The following is a 19,481-nucleotide window of genomic DNA, read 5'->3' on the forward strand; positions in this document are numbered from 1 at the left end:
TTGCTTATTTCATTCTTAGGCAAATGAAATTTCAACTGCCAATTTATTTTCAACTTTATATTTGTAGTTATTTTCATCAGTCAAAATAATTTTCAAGGTCATACTTTTTGGACCATCATATTAAAAAGAAACATAAACATTTCATTTCTTTATAAAGGAAGGAAGGGATGTAGTATATATGCAAGTTAGAATGTAATAGACTTTGATAGTATGTTAGTAAAAGAAAGATAACTCTATGATTTATTGAGATCTAATGTCATTACTAGTTGTCTCCCTTATATTGGTTGTTTTGTAAGTACACATCCTTCGGGTAGTAAAATACAATGATGAACTTTGAATGGACTTTGTAGTAAATGCGTCCATTAATCAGTTTAATCCGCGCAGTGCATAGTTCGATACACGACAGTACAAATATGGACAACAACTAAGATTCATGGATCAAGATGAAAGAATACGTGTAAGTAATGGCAAATGTACAAATATATGCAATTCTTTATATTAAAAAATATGAGGGGAATTCAGCTGTTTCCATATCATTGCACTTTCAAATTCGATGATTGAATGTTGTACGCTAATTCTGATGTCGATATTGGTAGGTTCGAATTGGAATATTAATTAATCAAAAGAAATTCTTGAATAAAGAAGTAGGAAAGAAACAGGGTGATGTTCAATAAAAATGTGCTTTAGATGTGGCCTAGCTGTTTGTCCCATAGAAATAAGCTATTTGATCATGTCCTACATGCCCTGTGAACGTTTTCGTTGTATTGTTTAACTCAATGCTGATTGACAAAGGTCTGTGTCTATTGTATATTCATTGGATGATATGCAGTTTCTACCTCAATGCCAAGACTTAGTAATAGATAATGTATTTATATCCATATCCTGTCCTGTCTATTCATCCCTCCGGGTATATCCGTCACTTTATGTTTTACGTTTCCTAGTCATGCTGTAATAGTATTTTGTGTTAGCTATGATTGATTGGCTATTCTGTGATGTTTAGTATTTTGTGTTAGCTATGATTGATTGGCTATTCTGTGATGTTTAGTATTCTGTGTTAGCTATGATTGATTTGTTATTGTTTGATGTTTAGTATTTTGTGTTAGCTGTGATTGATTTGTTATTCTGTGATGTTTAGTATTTTGTGTTAGCTATGATTGATTTGCTATTCTGTGATGTTTAGTATTTTGTGTTAGCTATGATTGATTTGTTATTGTTTGATGTTTAGTATTTTGTGTTAGCTGTGATTGATTTGTTATTCTGTGATGTTTAGTATTTTGTGTTAGCTGTGATTGATTTGTTATTCTGTGATGTTTAGTATTTTGTGTTAGCTGTGATTGATTTGTTATTCTGTGATGTTTAGTATTTTGTGTTAGCTGTGATTGATTTGTTATTCTGTGATGTTTAGTATTTTGTGTTAGCTGTGATTGATTTGTTATTGTGTGATGTTTAGTATTTTGTGTTAGCTGTGATTGATTTGTTATTGTGTGATGTTTAGTATTTTGTGTTAGCTGTGATTGATCTGTTATTGTTTGATGTTTAGTATTTTGTGTTAGCTGTGATTGATTTGTTATTCTGTGATGTTTAGTATTTTGTGTTAGCTGTGATTGATTTGTTATTCTGTGATGTTTAGTATTTTGTGTTAGCTATGATTGATTTGTTATTGTGTGATGTTTAGTATTTTGTGTTAGCTGTGATTGATTTGTTATTCTGTGATGTTTAGTAATTTGTGTTAGCTATGATTGATTTGTTATTGTTTGATGTTTAGTATTTTGTGTTAGCTATGAATGATTTGTTATTGTTTGATGTTTAGTATTTTGTGTTAGCTGTGATTGATTTGCTATTCTGTGATGTTTAGTATTTTGTGTTAGCTGTTGTTGATGTGCTATTGTTTCATGTTTAGTATTTTGTGTTAGCTGTGATTGATTTGTTATTGTGTGATGTTTAGTATTTTGTGTTATCTGTGATTGATTTGCTAATCCGTGATGTTTAGTATTTTGTGTTAGCTGTGATTGATTTGCTATTGTGTGATGTTTATTATTTTGTGTTAGCTGTGATTGATTTGTTATTCTGTGATGTTTAGTATTTTGTGTTAGCTGTGATTGATTTGTTATTGTGTGGTGTTTAGTATTTTGTGTTAGCTGTGATTGATTCGCTATTCTGTGATGTTTAGTATTTTGTGTTAGCTGTGATTGATTTGTTATTGTGTGGTGTTTAGTATTTTGTGTTAGCTATAATTGATTCGCTATTCTGTGATGTTTAGTATTTTGTGTTAGCTATAATTGATTTGCTATTCTGTGATGTTTAGTATTTTGTGTTAGCTGTGATTGATTTGGTATTCTGTAATATTAAGAACTTTGTGTTAGCTATAATTGATTTGCTATTCTGTGATGTTTAGTATTTTGTGTTAGCTGTGATTGATTTGGTATTCTGTAATATTAAGAACTTTGTGTTAGCTATAATTGATTTGCTATTCTGTAATGTTTAGTACTTTGTGTTAGCTATAATTGATTTGCTATTCTGTGATGTTTAGTATTTTGTGTTAGCTATAATTGATTTGCTATTCTGTGATGTTTAGTATTTTGTGTTAGCTATAATTGATTTGGTATTCTGTAATGTTAAGAACTTTGTGTTAGCTATAATTGATTTGCTATTCTGTAATGTTTAGTACTTTGTGTTAGCTATGATTGATTTGCTATTCTGTAATGTTAAGAACTTTGTGTTAGTTGTCATTGATTCGCTATTCTGTAATGTTTAGTGTTTTGTGTTAGCTATAATTGATTTGCTATTCTGTGATGTTTAATATTTTGTGTTAGCTATGATTGATTTGCTATTCTTTGATGTTTAGTATTTTGTGTTAACTGTGGTTGATTTGCTATTGTTTGATGTTTAGCATTTTGTGTTAGCTGTTGTTGATTTGCTATTGTTTGATGTTTAGTATTTTGTGTTGGCTGTGGTTGATTTGCTATTCTGTGATGTTTAGTATTTTGTGTTAGCTTTGATTGATTCGCTATTGTGTGATGTTTAGTATTTTGTGTTAGCTGTGATTGATTTGTTATTCTGTGATGTTTAGTATTTTGTGTTAGCTGTGATTGATTTGTTATTCTGTGATGTTTAGTATTCTGTGTTAGCTGTAATTGATTTGTTATTGTGTGATGTTTAGTATTTTGTGTTAGCTGTGATTGATTTGTTATTGTGTGATGTTTAGTATTTTGTGTTAGCTGTGATTGATTTGTTATTCTGTGATGTTTAGTATTTTGTGTTAGCTGTTGTTGATGTGCTATTGTTTGATGTTTAGTATTTTGTGTTAGTTATGATTGATTTGTTATTCTGTGATGTTTAGTATTTTGTGTTAACTGTGGTTGATTTGCTATTGTTTGATGTTTAGCATTTTGTGTTAGCTGTTGTTGATTTGCTATTGTTTGATGTTTAGTATTTTGTGTTGGCTGTGGTTGATTTGCTATTCTGTGATGTTTAGTATTTTGTGTTAGCTTTGATTGATTCGCTATTGTGTGATGTTTAGTATTTTGTGTTAGCTGTGATTGATTTGTTATTCTGTGATGTTTAGTATTTTGTGTTAGCTGTGATTGATTTGTTATTCTGTGATGTTTAGTATTCTGTGTTAGCTGTAATTGATTTGTTATTGTGTGATGTTTAGTATTTTGTGTTAGCTGTGATTGATTTGTTATTGTGTGATGTTTAGTATTTTGTGTTAGCTGTGATTGATTTGTTATTCTGTGATGTTTAGTATTTTGTGTTAGCTGTTGTTGATGTGCTATTGTTTGATGTTTAGTATTTTGTGTTAGTTATGATTGATTTGTTATTCTGTGATGTTTAGTATTTTGTGTTAACTGTGGTTAATTTGCTATTCTGTAATGTTTAGTATTTTGTGTTAGCTTTGATTGATTCGCTATTGTGTGATGTTTAGTGTTGTGTTTAGCTGGGATTGATGTGATATTCTGATGTGTTAGCTGGGGATGATTTGCTACTCCCTGACAAAATGATTTGTTCATTCCTATATTGTTGACAAGGATCTCTTAATTCAACTCAGGGATGTTTATCACCAGTAGTCATTTCTTTAATATGATAGAGGATTAAATATCAGGTAATAAGGGAAATGTCATTTGATCATAGCTTGTTAAAAAGTCAATCGAATTTTCAATGCCACTCTTGGGTATATACATCAAACAACTTATGTACTATTTGATTGATAATTTGTGAGCCTTCTAGTTTCAGGGAAACGACCATAGGAGACAAAACTTAAACAGTAGCATATCATTTGACCCTGCCACCTTACAAAGGCCTCCTTCTATTCATTCTATTCGTTCTCTGAAAAGTGCGCAATCTTTCACATTCCAACCGGACCCCGCAGGAATAATAACTGATGAAGAAAGAGATGCAGAATATTCTGCCCCTTCTAGTCCTGATCAAGGCCATTCAAACGTTCACGACGTACCGGAAACAGAACAAGTCAGGAACCTTTCTGCATCTGAGGGGAAGAAAGTAACCGATGAATATAAAGAAGCTGATACAATTGAAAAGAGCTCAGACGACATATCGGAACATGGAGGGTGCATAGAGTGTGTTAAGGCAATTCCAGTAATCTCGGGTGAGGAAATAGAGGAGGGCGACCACATTGTGTTTGCTGGAGCAGTATATGATCATCATGGAATTGTCGTTTCAAAAAGGAAAGACGGTAATGAAATTGAGATAGTGGAAGCAACCAACTCCATTTTCGGAGCAACTGCAGGCATTTTGTTCGGGGGAAAAGCGAACGTTAAAAGTACTATTAAGACGTTTAACTTTATAACAGATCAAATAAGAATAGTTGTGTACAGAAAACCAAGATTTTCCAAGCAAGAAATCGCATGCCGTGCCAAGAAGTTTATCAATGAAGCTGACCCAAATAGGAAGAATTTTGATTATCATTTACTAGGGAATAATTGTGAGCATTTCACAACATTCTGCGTCACAGGAAAGAGATTCAGTGTTCAGGTCAGAAAATTCAGAATGATTGCATCAATTTTCGTTCGACGTGGATTTCGAGGAATCAGTGATGAAAAACTTCGAAATGAGAAGGAATTCGAAAACAACATCATATGCAAACAATGTTATGAAGTCAACAAGAAGCTCCTCAGTGCAAAAGTTACACCGATATTGCGTCATGATGACGTAAATGTAGGTGATGTCATCAGATATTCTTATTGGAATCTCTGGCACGATGCTGTAGTTCTGAGGACTGTCAAGAAAGATAGCAAGTTTGTGCTCTGTGAAATAGCTCATTATTGTTTTCGTGGCCCCTTCTCTCATAGAGAAATTATCAGAGAGGAATTGAAAATTTATTTCAAGGGCAATGTCATTGTTCTTCATTACGAACCCCCGAATTACGATGTTTACGACCCGGAAGTTGTAGTTCACAGGGCAGAAAAGCGAATGCAAGAGAAATGCTTTGCCTTTTTCTCCAATGATTCCAGTCACTACGCCCGCTGGTGCAAGTTAAAACTAGTACGGCAATCTGCAATGGTGATGGAGACTGCGGTGTAGAAGGTATCGGTGTTAGAATGTGATTTTGAGATCGTGCATTGTTCACAAAACACAAACAGAATATTTTTCCATGCATGATTTTACTGCATGATGTGTAAATGATATTCGGTATGCTATTTGTAAATTACGGTGTATAGATGCATATTGACTGTGAGTTTTATATGAAGTTTTTTTTTTTTTTTTTTATAATTGACATGTATACATTGTATTTTCGGCAAAATTAAGGGCTTATGAATGCGATATTTTTATGTAATTAATAGATTTCCAGACTTTTTACCATGCTTGCCGAGACTGATGTTTGTAGATGTGTATTATGATTATTTGATGTGTATTATGATTATTTGATGTGTATTATGATTATTTGACTTTCTAGGCTGTCAATCCTTTATCTAATGAGTTAATCCATTTTTTTTATTTAAAAGATTTAAATTTAGTTTCTTTTGTCTTTTTTACTCCATGCTTTATTCACAGTGCTTGATGAGAAATATTTCGGGGTACGAGTTAATTCTTGCACTGATAATTACCATCTTTAATCAACTCGTCCTCGTTTGAGAAGAATTACGTGACCCATTATCACTTCGCGCTTCACCCATTGGACAATTAGGACTTGAATGCTCCCTAGAAAACAATGACTATTTTAAGCCAAACACAATAAGCATGTAACTTGCAGAGTATATACAGCTGTACCTTTGTAAATTTAGTGCTATGTGTTTTGTTTATTCAGATATTGATTGATTGAATATTGTTTAACGTCCCTCTCGAGAATATTTAACTCATATGGAGACGTCACCATTGCCGGTGAAGGGCTGCACAATTTAGGCCTATGCTCGGCGCTTACGGCTATTGAGCAGGGAGGAATTTTTATCGTGCCACACCTGCTGTGACACGGGACCTCGTTTTTTGCAGTCTCATCCGAAGGACTGTCCACATTTAGTCACCTCGTACGACAAGCAAGGGATACTGAGGACTTATTCTAACCCGGATCCCCACGGGAATTCAGATATTGAAATATGTTTGCCCTAGATGTATCTTGCAGTTTAATTTCAACAATGTGAACTGTTCTTGACAATCTTTCACTTTGTTAATCGTCTGATTATTTCTAAAAAAAAAAAAAAAAAAAAAAAAAAATAATAATAAAAAAAACAAAAACCAATAGCGGTTAATACATGTAATACGTATAATTTTTGTTTAATTGTCAAATTTCTGATACTGATAAATTGTTATGATTTAATGATCAATGTTATTCAATAAAATAAAGATCTGAATATAGTTTCTTTTGTGTATCAAGGAGGAATGATGATGCATAAAAATACATTTTCTAAATCTTTATTATATCATAATACATGACAGTCAGAGGAAGACATTTTGATCAACTTCCAACATCAAATTGTGATTAATGAAATGAATTATGGCAATACGATTAAATGACCTAAGTTCTCTCAGTGGTATGAATGACAAATTCAAAAACATAGTTTGAAAATGTATTTACAAAACTTGGCACAATTCAGCGTAACACATGAAATAGGCTAAATCAACTCATCTCCTCTCCATCCTTGTCAGATTTTGAAATTCCTGTGATGTGGCAAATATCTAATCAATGAAGCAGAGGTCCTACAGTACATTACTATATATAGTCATCTATCTAGCTTTAAAAGGAGTCATTCTTATATATTCTATATTACTTATAAACTAAGCATAAATGTGTAATGTCTTATTCTACTATGGACATTATCGAACAAACATTCAAGTGTTTGGTTGAACATTTTGAAGACAATTTTCAACATACCATGTCCCATGTAAAATCCCACCACTCAATGCAATTTACAATATTTGTTTCTTTTATGAACTGAACATTGTTAAACCATGTCCTATGTGAAATCCCACCACTCAATACAATTCACAATATTTGTTTCTTCTATCTGGACATTGTTAAATCAAAATAATTAAATCAATCGAGGTTGAATTCAATATAGGTGTAATTGAAAGGAGTGGGTCATCGAATTAGGCAATGGTTAAGTAAATTGTTCTTCAATAATCTACTTTACATAATTCAATTCAACAACCTATTCTAAGATGAGTTTTTAAAACACTTACAATCTGGAATACAGAGAGACAAAACAACATTTAAAACATAATTTATGTAGCAATAACAACTAACATCAAAATATATAACCAAAAGAAAAAAAATTAAATATAAACAACCATGAAAATAATTGCAGCTATTCATTTGTATCAAAAACACAGCAACATTACAGTTGATCAATTAGGCTTGGACGAAGGTTACAAACAGTCAACAAAATAATTACCAAACAGAGTATCAAATTCCATGTCCTTTAAATCAATGAATGAAGGTCAAACAATTAGCAGTATTTTGTTTTCGGAATCCTATTTCTTACTACCCTTACTGAAAATTATATAGCAAACCAAATAGTTTTACCAAAACCTTCCATGAAATCGTTGATAGTCTGAATAAGTTTCCATATTTCAACATAATAAGCATTAAAAACTTTTGCTTTTTTACGTAATAACCTTGGCTTCATTAGAGTAAATCGTTGATACTGTTGTTAACTTTTCAGTCATATGGTAAAAAACTTTGATACTTTCATTTTCCGTGGATACTTTCATTTTCTGTGGACACTTTCATTTTCTTCAGTAAAAACTTTGATACTACAGTTAGCTTTTGGTTAAGGTCATGTGATATCATGATGCCATTGCTGAACCGAACACATGCTATGCCATATCCATAGTGTGTCGCTCTTGTAGTGTTTTATCATAATGGATGTAATTAATTATCTCAATCTGAAAGAATAAAACATGTACAGAGATTAACATGGAGAGAGAGATAGAGAGTTGGGTCAATCAATACATTTGTAGATCCAACTGTTTTTGATCCAATAGAATTATATCGAACCATATCGGATGCTGTTTACTGAAGGGTGTACTTTACATGCAAACATTTTGACGCATGGATGTATAACCTGTTGATTATAAACAATACTCGTGTTATGCAGATAAATGTTTGGGGAAACAGCCGATCCTGTACGGATGTAACATTGTATACTTACATGTATTAGATGTACTCTATGCTGATCACTGTCATTCTCGTGTTCCTCTGAACATTTTGCACACGTGATCTTTTATACTTGGCTTTGATGATATAGACTATAACAATGGCTAGCACCAAGGCAGCAGTAATTCCAGCTATCCACCCTCCAATTTCATATCTGTCAAATATAAGAAAATTATATCAACTCCAGCTATCCACCCTCCAATTTCATATCTGTCAAATATAAGAAAATCGTAACGCCAGCTACCCACCCTCCAATTTCAATTCTGTCAAATATACAGAAAATTGTAACACCAGCTACCCGCCCTCCAATTTCATTTTTGTCAAATATACAGAAAATCGTAACGCCAGCTACCCGCCCTCCAATTTCAATTCTGTCAAATATACAGAAAATCGTAACGCCAGCTACCCGCCCTCCAATTTCATTTTTGTCAAATATACAGAAAATCGTAAATCCAGCTACCCACCCTCCAATTTCAATTCTGTCAAATATACAGAAAACCGTAACGTCAGCTACCCGCCCTCCAATTTCATTTTTGTCAAATATACAGAAAATCGTAACGCCAGCTACCCGCCCTCCAATTTCAATTCTGTCAAATATACAGAAAACCGTAACGTCAGCTACCCGCCCTCCAATTTCATTTTTGTCAAATATACAGAAAATCGTAAATCCAGCTACCCACCCTCTAATTTCAATTTTGTCAAATATACAGAAAATTCACAGAATTATGTTTTCGTGTGACTTTGGATACTCAAAGTTTACATATGTTTTATTACTACCAAATAGAATGTCAAAAATCCCTTTTTTCTATGTACCTGTTGTCAGTTATGCACAAACATCCCTTCTTGTGTGCATATGATACAATAAAACTGTAGTGTAACGCCGTGGTTTCGTATTCTAAATGTACTCACTTTTATCGACAATTGACAATACATTTACACTGTACTTTCTTCAATATATAGTTAGAAATATAAGCTCGAATTATGACACCCCCCCCCACCAAAAAAAATCTGAAAAATGTGTAACTTACGGCATTCTGTAATGCAAATCTATGTCATGTAACCCGAAAAGTACCGATCCTCATTGACCGCTTGAAAATCTGCGAAAGAAAGTTTTATATTTAAAAAAAAAAACAACAACTTTAGATCTAAAGTTACACCAAAACGTACCATAGTGTAACGAAGCTCATTTTATCGTTGTATGCAGGTTTATTACAGTCTGATTAAAACCAGCCCCCCTCCCCCTCTTCTCCTATCGTCAGACGACGATAGGACAAGAGGAAGTGGTTTTGATCAGACTGGGTTTATCAAAAGGAGAGAGAGAGAGAGAGAGAGAGAGAGAGAGAGAGAGAGAGAGAGAGAGAGAGAGAGAGGAGGGGGAAGAGAGAGAGAGAGAGAGAGAGAGAGAGAGAGAGAGAGAGAGAGAGAGAGAGAAAATTACCTCCCAGTTGATAGTTGATGTATGTATAATACAAGAATATAGATTTTCGTTTAACTAAAGGAACCAAATTGATATTCCGACTGCTATAGAAAAAATGTTTTCGTTATGGGTTTATTAGTATAATAAATTATTCTTATTCGTTTTGTAGATTATCATATGCTCTCAGGCATGCATTTTCGGAGTGCAAACCATTCACAAAATATTCAGATATAAACCCCCGTGAAATGACTTACCCCTGATGAAATCGTTCCCTATAGTGTAATCAAGTGGATATAAGAAATCCCCAAGAAATTATGCAATTTCTACTAAACATCTTTCTATTAAACGCATCGAAGATGAACGTTATCCAATAACGGGCACATTTAAAGTTAGAGTACCTGGGACACTAAACCATTGTTCTCAATCTTTGTTTCAATCTCATTGGGATCATTGGCATGTTTTGATTGGTGACCTCAATCTTAACAATAAGATAGCCCGTACTGAAGACGTTAATATTTTATTAATATAAACTTAATACACGCACCGTAACAATAAACGAAGGAATCGTTAAAGAATGATTGTTTACACGAAACCGCATGTATATAGAGAACAGTCTTTCTTGGCCGCCGTAAAACTGATCATTTTAAGAAATAGTCATTTAGATGTCAATTCATAACGATACCATGCACATGTACATTACAATACAGATTGCGTGATTTGTCTTTGATAGACATGATCATTTGGAGCTTATGTCATTAAAGTGATGGCATTTCTCAATTTTTACCCAAATCTAGCTAAAAATTTTTTTATAATTTCGCAAACGTTTTCCTTTACAAAAACATTAAGAGTATCTCCAGAAGATTAGACAAAGTTCCAAAAGAGAAAAACAAATACATGTGCGAAAGGATTTTTAAGCAATAGGACGACTCTGGAATTTTGGGAGCCAAATAGAACCCTTATCATACAGTTCTTTTGACAATAATAGTATGAAAATTGACATACAGTAAGGTAAAAGAACAAAAGTAAAATAATCGATTCAAAAAAAAAAAAAATGTTCATCGTTTTCATAGTTTTCACTTTATTTATTTAATAAAATACTCCATCAAATCTGGGGATGGCCACGAGGTACAGCATTGATGTCACCAGAAGATTAGCCTAGTGATAGGATGTTGGTTGTTTTACGTGCCTTTAGATATGTCATTGGCTTTAGGAGAAGTACCACGAATTTTGATCAATGCATGGCGATTACCAGTGTAGCAGTGAGAGTTCTTTAAAGAATGAGAGTACCAAAGCCCCGGGTGCGTAACCCGGACGCAGTTTATCCAAGATTTGAGCAAAGGAATACATGTTTAAGCGTTGTGTGGTTAGCTAATATCAAGAGAGAAATTATTTGGAATTGAAATACAATGTAAATGTTATAGAAGTCGAAATCAATTGTCAGGATGAACAATTATTGCATAAAATCGCGGAAATTACCATGGTAGGGGTGTGTTTGAAATGAAAAGTGTCGTTATGTGTTGTAAAAAGAAAGCACAAATTTTACCTACAAAAGCAACGGGATTTATTCAATTATTGTCGGTTTGTTTTCCCCATTAGTACTTGGAATGAACTTTCAAAAGTTGGCAGTCATTTGTCTAAAATTAATATAGTAAATTAGTGAGAGGGCCAAAGGCTAGTATTGATGTCTATTGGAACTGTTGCTTTTCCCTTCTATTGATCGGACGCCTGCCGTGACACAGTACCTATGATCGGACGCCCACCGTGACACAGTACCCTATGATCGGACGCCTGCTGTGACACAGTACCCTATGATTGGACGCCCACCGTGACACAGCACCCTATGATCGGACGCCTGCTGTGACACAGTACCCTATGATTGGACGCCCACCGTGACACAGCACCCTATGATCGGACGCCTACCGTGACACAGTACCCTATGATCGGATGCCCATCGTGACACAGTACCCTATGATCGGACGCCTGCCGTGATACAGTACCCTCTGATCGGACGCCTACCATGACACAGCACTCTATGTTCACAAGACCCGCGCCTTTCACTTCTAATACCGGGTAGCCAAGGAACAGTCACTACTCATGTTGAACGTCTTTGGTTTGACGCGACTCCGGGACTGAGAATCGTAGCCTGGTCTCTGGATCCTTAACCACTAGGCCACCGCGTCAGGTAAGAAAGGAAGAATTGACGCTACGAGATGGTTTGCCTAGTAACAATGCTAACGAATGTGTAAATGAAAGAAGATAGATCTGGGTTGCATGAGTAATCCTTTAAGGTAGCTCACTACACTAAAGCTTATACTCTGTATGACACCACGTCACAGATGGCGATTTAAATGTTTTGTGAAATTATTTGTATCGATCGATTTGTTTGTTTATCATCGTAGCTCAGTGGTTAAAGCATTGGGCTGTATGAAGATTATCAATAAAAGAGAAGAAAAAAAGCATTGGGCTGGTAAACCGCAAATTTTGAGTTCAAATATCCCAGCGTCTTTTGTTCATATGTGTTGAAATAATTTTTTTTTTGAAAATCATGTTTTTATCCAAATTTGTATTTTTTTCCTCGCTTTGATATATATACGTATTGTATATCATCATATCTTTTATAATTAAATCAATTCGTACTGATTCGAGAAACTATTTCTGGGTGTAGTGAGCCACCTTAATTAAATATTATAATGTTAGAATCATTCTTCGATCGCGTATCGCTGCACACTGTTAATACCAGCAGGTTTGATTGCACACGTTGCAGACCATTGAGTTTTGTTGAGAGGTTGCCAAAGAAAGAATATCAGCCCGGGATTTAATTCATCAACCTTACCTAAATGTCGTCCTGTGTCTTCTACAGGGCTAAAACTGCACGGTCACTCTCACCAATTACAGGATTTACCACGGTTAACTTCAGTGTATGATTGCATGTACGGTTACTCCATGGATATCTGGACTTGTAACAAATTGTTTTACGCGCTCAAATTAATGACCGTACATTAACCTTTGAAATGAATGGAGTGCCACGGATACCATTCATCTTTAAATGATATCATGTACATTAATGAACAATGTGGGTACGCGTGTTTTAATACCTGGTCACAAAAAGACTGCGAGGCGATGAAGAATTCAGATCGGCCGTTTAGCCGCTTGTACACTTTTCCATTAAAGTACTCTGTTAATTCATATGTACCCCGGATTAGACAGCGGAGTGCCCTTTACTAATCTAGAAGTGAAAATGCAAAATTTGTATATAAATATAAGAATAGTTAGTCATGTACTGGTCATTAATTACTAGAATGATTAGGAAACGACACAAGGAGATTTCATACCGATTGTTAGGCCGTTCTTGGCTTACTGATTTTGACTACGGATAACTCTGTTTACCTGATCAAGATATAGTACTCACGGTGGGTGTGACCGGTCGACAGGGGATGCTTACTCCTCCTAGGCACCTGATCCCACCTCTGGTATATCCAAGGGTCTGTGTCTGCCCAACTCGCTATTTCGTATTGCTTATAGGAGTTATGAGATTTATCGCTGTTCGTTATCTTCACCTTTATAGGAGTTATGAGATTGATCACTGTTCGTTATCTTCACCATGATAGGCGCTATGAGATTGATCACTGTTCGTTATCTTCACCTTTATAGGCGCTATGAGATTGATCACTGTTCGTTATCTTCACCATTATAGGAGTTATGAGATTTATCGCTGTTCGTTATCTTCACCATTATAGGAGTTATGAGATTGAACACTGTTCGTTATCTTCACCTTGATAGGCGCTATGAGATTGATCACTGTTCGTTATCTTCACCTTGATAGGCGCTATGAGATTGATCACTGTTCGTTATCTTCACCTTTCATGCTGTTTTCAAATAAACACGGGTACTGGTGAATGATGGTTGTCTGTAACTACAGCTCTTCTCATTTCATTTACTTCATTTTCTTTTTTCGAAGTTTAAATTTCATTTTTTTTTTTTTTTAATTTTAGATCGGTAAACGTTTTTGAGTAGAATCGTTATCGTATATTGGATTTGAGTTATTAATTTCATTTGGTTTATTCATAATTGATTCTGCACGACCAAGCTGATTGATAATCATTGTGTATACCACCTTTACCCTCCATCTTATATATCTACATACAGACAAATTTGAATTTTTAAAAAATACAATTGTCTTTCCTCATTTTAACTACTGTTGTACTGTTTGGGGGCAATATGAAAAACGGACGGTCTACACAAATTGTGCAAACTTCAAGAGCGAGCTACTAGAGTGATTTTGAAGACAAATTTTTATACACCTACAACAGAAATGTTGCAGCAACTTAGGTGGATACCTCTGTCAAACTATTTTGTATATAGAACTATCATTCTTGTCTTCAAAGTTTTACATGGTCTACCCCCCGATTATTTAGATATTTTTCAGTATATATATGTTCACGAAATCAGCAATAGATCTACCAGATTAAGTCAAAGTAATTCATTACATATCCAGAGGGCAGAGACGCACTATTTTGGAAGATCTTTTACAATTTACGGTTCACAGTTATGGAGTAATATGCCAGAATTTTTAAAATATCACCCAACATTGAAAACTTTTAAATGCGCTTATCTTAGAAATTATTTTCATTCTGGAAATAAAAAAACATATACATGTAGATTTTTTTTTATTCATTCTCAGTTTTAAGTATGTAAAAAGCGTATGTACATGTAACATACCTTCATATAATATTTTATATTGTATCTGTATAATACTGCTGTCTGTATATATGTTTTCATAACCGTAATGTAAACTAGCTTTTAAAAAAAAGAAAACTAATTGTGCTATCCTGTTTAAATAAAGGACATTATTATAATATAATTATTTTTTAAAAAAAACCTTCAATTTCCTAGATCTTTTCAACTTTTTCATAAAGAGTTTCAAAATTTCATTCATTCAATTTATAAAAGGAGAAATACTAGAATTCACCCCGAATCATTAGAGGGAGGGAGAAATACTAGTATGACTAGAATTTACAGTAACCACCCCGGATCATTGGAGGGGGGGGGGGGATACTACAGTTATGAAATTACTTTTGTTTCGTGAAATCTGTGAGGATTTACTTTTGTTTTGTGGAATTTGTAAGGGTTTAACTTAGTTTGTAGATCTGTGAGGATGTTGTTTTGTTTTTATAGAACCTTAGTTTGTAGATCTGTGAGGATGTTGTTTTGTTTTTATAGAACCTTAGTTTGTAGATCTGTGAGGATGTTGTTTTGTTTTTATAGAACCTTAGTTTGTAGATCTGTGAGGATGTTGTTTTGTTTTTATAGAACCTTAGTTTGTAGATCTGTGAGGGTGTTGTTTTGTTTTTATAGAACCTTAGTTTGTAGATCTGTGAGGATGTTGTTTTGTTTTTATAGAACCTTAGTTTGTAGATCTGTGAGGGTGTTGTTTTGTTTTATAGAATCTGTAAGGGTTTAACTTAGTTTGTAGATCTGTGAGGATGTTGTTTTGTTTTATAGAATCTGTAAGGGTTTAACTTAGTTTGTAGATCTGTGAGGATGTTGTTTTGTTTTATAGAATCTGTAAGAGTTTACCTTAGTGTGTAGATCTGTGAGGATGTTGTTTTGTTTTTATAGAACCTTACTTTGTAGATCTGTGAGGATGTTGTTTTGTTTTATAGAATCTGTAAGGGTTTAACTTAGTTTGTAGATCTGTGAGGATGTTGTTTTGTTTTATAGAATCTGTAAGGGTTTAACTTAGTTTGTAGATCTGTGAGGATGTTGTTTTGTTTTATAGAATCTGTAAGGGTTTAACTTAGTTTGTAGATCTGTGAGGATGTTGTTTTGTTTTATAGAATCTGTAAGGGTTTAACTTAGTTTGTAGATCTGTGAGGATGTTGTTTTGTTTTATAGAATCTGTAAGGGTTTAACTTAGTTTGTAGATCTGTGAGGATGTTGTTTTGTTTTTATAGAATCTGTAAGAGTTTACCTTAGTGTGTAGATCTGTGAGGATGTTGTTTTGTTTTTATAGAACCTTAGTTTGTAGATCTGTGAGGATGTTGTTTTGTTTTATAGAATCTGTAAGGGTTTACCTTTAGATCTGTGAGGATGTTGTTTTGTTTTTATAGAATCTGTAAGGGTTTACCTTAGTTTGTAGATCTGTGAGGATGTTGTTTTGTTTTATAGAATCTGTAAGGGTTTACCTTTAGATCTGTGAGGATGTTGTTTTGTTTTTATAGAATCTGTAAGGGTTTAACTTAGTTTGTAGATCTGTGAGGATGTTGTTTTGTTTTTATAGAACCTTAGTTTGTAGATCTGTGAGGATGTTGTTTTGTTTTTATAGAATCTGTAAGGGTTTAACTTAGTGTGTAGATCTGTGAGGATGTTGTTTTGTTTTATAGAATCTGTAAGGGTTTAACTTAGTTTGTAGATCTGTGAAGATGTTGTTTTGTTTTTATAGAATCTGTAAGGGTTTAACTTAGTTTGTAGATCTGTGAGGATGTTGTTTTGTTTTTATAGAATCTGTAAGGGTTTAACTTAGTTTGTAGATCTGTGAGGATGTTGTTTTGTTTTTATAGAATCTGTAAGGGTTTAACTTAGTTTGTAGATCTGTGAGGATGTTGGTTTGTTTTTATAGAATCTGTAAGGGTTTAACTTAGTTTGTAGATCTGTGAGGATGTTGTTTTGTTTTTATAGAACCTTAGTTTGTAGATCTGTGAAGATGTTGTTTTGTTTTTATAGAATCTGTAAGAGTTTACCTTAGTTTGTAGATCTGTGAGGATGTTGTTTTGTTTTTATAGAACCTTAGTTTGTAGATCTGTGAGGATGTTGTTTTGTTTTATAGAATCTGTAAGGGTTTAACTTAGTTTGTAGATCTGTGAGGGTGTTGTTTTGTTTTATAGAATCTGTAAGGGTTTAACTTAGTTTGTAGATCTGTGAGGATGTTGTTTTGTTTTATAGAATCTGTAAGGGTTTAACTTAGTTTGTAGATCTGTGAGGATGTTGTTTTGTTTTTATAGAACCTTAGTTTGTAGATCTGTGAGGATGTTGTTTTGTTTTTATAGAACCTTAGTTTGTAGATCTGTGAGGATGTTGTTTTGTTTTTATAGAATCTGTAAGAGTTTACTTTAGTTTGTAGATCTGTGAGGATGTTGTTTTGTTTTATAGAATCTGTAAGGATTTACCTTAGTTTGTAGATCTGTGAAGATGTTGTTTTGTTTTATAGAATCTGTAAGAGTTTACCTTAGTTTGTAGATCTGTGAGGATGTTGTTTTGTTTTTATAGAATCTGTAAGGGTTTAACTTAGTTTGTAGATCTGTGAGGATGTTGTTTTGTTTTATAGAATCTGTAAGGGTTTAACTTAGTTTGTAGATCTGTGAGGATGTTGTTTTGTTTTTATAGAACCTTAGTTTGTAGATCTGTGAGGATGTTGTTTTGTTTTATAGAATCTGTAAGGGTTTAACTTAGTTTGTAGATCTGTGAGGATGTTGTTTTGTTTTTATAGAACCTTAGTTTGTAGATCTGTGAAGATGTTGTTTTGTTTTTATAGAACCTTAGTTTGTAGATCTGTGAGGGTGTTGTTTTGTTTTATAGAATCTGTAAGGGTTTAACTTAGTTTGTAGATCTGTGAGGATGTTGTTTTGTTTTATAGAATCTGTAAGGGTTTATCTTAGTTTGTAGATCTATGAGGATGTTGTTTTGTTTTATAGAATCTGTAAGAGTTTACCTTAGTGTGTAGATCTGTGAGGATGTTGTTTTGTTTTTATAGAACCTTACTTTGTAGATCTGTGAGGATGTTGTTTTGTTTTATAGAATCTGTAAGGGTTTAACTTAGTTTGTAGATCTGTGAGGATGTTGTTTTGTTTTATAGAATCTGTAAGGGTTTAACTTAGTTTGTAGATCTGTGAGGATGTTGTTTTGTTTTATAGAATTTGTAAGGGTTTAACTTAGTTTGTAGATCTGTGAAGATGTTGTTTTGTTTTATAGAATCTGTAAGGGTTTAACTTAGTTTGTAGATCTGTGAGGATGTTGTTTTGTTTTATAGAATCTGTAAGGGTTTAACTTAGTTTGTAGATCTGTGAGGATGTTGTTTTGTTTTTATAGAATCTGTAAGAGTTTACCTTAGTTTTTAGATCTGTGAGGATGTTGTTTTGTTTTTATAGAATCTGTAAGAGTTTACCTTAGTGTGTAGATCTGTGAGGATGTTGTTTTGTTTTTATAGAACCTTAGTTTGTAGATCTGTGAGGATGTTGTTTTGTTTTTATAGAACCTTAGTTTGTAGATCTGTGAGGGTGTTGTTTTGTTTTATAGAATCTGTAAGGGTTTAACTTAGTTTGTAGATCTGTGAGGATGTTGTTTTGTTTTATAGAATCTGTAAGGGTTTAACTTAGTTTGTAGATCTGTGAGGATGTTGTTTTGTTTTATAGAATCTGTAAGAGTTTACCTTAGTGTGTAGATCTGTGAGGATGTTGTTTTGTTTTTATAGAACCTTAGTTTGTAGATCTGTGAGGATGTTGTTTTGTTTTATAGAATCTGTAAGGGTTTAACTTAGTTTGTAGATCTGTGAGGATGTTGTTTTGTTTTATAGAATCTGTAAGGGTTTAACTTAGTTTGTAGATCTGTGAGGATGTTGTTTTGTTTTATAGAATCTGTAAGGGTTTAACTTAGTTTGTAGATCTGTGAGGATGTTGTTTTGTTTTTATAGAATCTGTAAGAGTTTACCTTAGTGTGTAGATCTGTGAGGATGTTGTTTTGTTTTTATAGAACCTTAGTTTGTAGATCTGTGAGGATGTTGTTTTGTTTTATAGAATCTGTAAGGGTTTACCTTTAGATCTGTGAGGATGTTGTTTTGTTTTTATAGAATCTGTAAGGGTTTACCTTAGTTTGTAGATCTGTGAGGATGTTGTTTTGTTTTATAGAATCTGTAAGGGTTTACCTTTAGATCTGTGAGGATGTTGTTTTGTTTTTATAGAATCTGTAAGGGTTTACCTTTAGATCTGTGAAGATGTTGTTTTGTTTTTATAGAATCTGTAAGGGTTTAACTTAGTTTGTAGATCTGTGAGGATGTTGTTTTGTTTTTATAGAACCTTAGTTTGTAGATCTGTGAGGATGTTGTTTTGTTTTTATAGAATCTGTAAGGGTTTAACTTAGTGTGTAGATCTGTGAGGATGTTGTTTTATTTATAGAATCTGTAAGGGTTTAACTTAGTTTGTAGATCTGTGAAGATGTTGTTTTGTTTTTATAGAATCTGTAAGGGTTTAACTTAGTTTGTAGATCTGTGAGGATGTTGTTTTGTTTTTATAGAATCTGTAAGGGTTTAACTTAGTTTGTAGATCTGTGAGGATGTTGTTTTGTTTTTATAGAATCTGTAAGGGTTTAACTTAGTTTGTAGATCTGTGAGGATGTTGGTTTGTTTTTATAGAATCTGTAAGGGTTTAACTTAGTTTGTAGATCTGTGAGGATGTTGTTTTG

At 33.4% G+C, this 19,481-nt stretch overlaps 1 protein-coding gene and 1 long non-coding RNA gene across 2 annotated transcripts; one reads left to right on the plus strand and one right to left on the minus strand.

Moving 5' to 3' along the window:
• Positions 1 to 306: 306 nt before the first annotated feature.
• On the plus strand, positions 307 to 5,974 carry LOC125656891 (uncharacterized). The gene is made up of 2 exons (XM_048887514.2): positions 307 to 457; positions 4,228 to 5,974. The coding sequence occupies exons 1-2, from the start codon at positions 434 to 436 to the stop codon at positions 5,539 to 5,541; spliced, it is 1,338 nt and encodes a 445-aa protein (XP_048743471.2). The 5' UTR covers positions 307 to 433; the 3' UTR covers positions 5,542 to 5,974.
• Positions 5,975 to 6,851: 877 nt separating this feature from the next.
• LOC130047920 (uncharacterized) lies at positions 6,852 to 10,475 on the minus strand. Its single transcript, XR_008796738.1, has 4 exons — positions 10,283 to 10,475; positions 9,640 to 9,708; positions 8,607 to 8,765; positions 6,852 to 8,340 (listed from the first exon to the last, which is right to left on the minus strand). It is a non-coding gene; the product is annotated as an uncharacterized LOC130047920 (long non-coding RNA).
• Between the last annotated feature and the right edge of the window lie 9,006 nt (positions 10,476 to 19,481).

The sequence above is a fragment of the Ostrea edulis genome, chromosome 7 (assembly GCF_947568905.1).
Source record: "Ostrea edulis chromosome 7, xbOstEdul1.1, whole genome shotgun sequence".
Lineage (NCBI taxonomy): Eukaryota > Metazoa > Mollusca > Bivalvia > Ostreida > Ostreidae > Ostrea > Ostrea edulis.

Coding starts and splice junctions, on each gene's coding strand:
- LOC125656891 (XM_048887514.2), top strand. CDS start 434: ATGGATCAAGATGAAAGAATACGT. Junction 458..4,227: donor ATCAAGATGAAAGAATACGT/GTAAGTAATGGC, acceptor TGAGCCTTCTAG/TTTCAGGGAAACGACCATAG.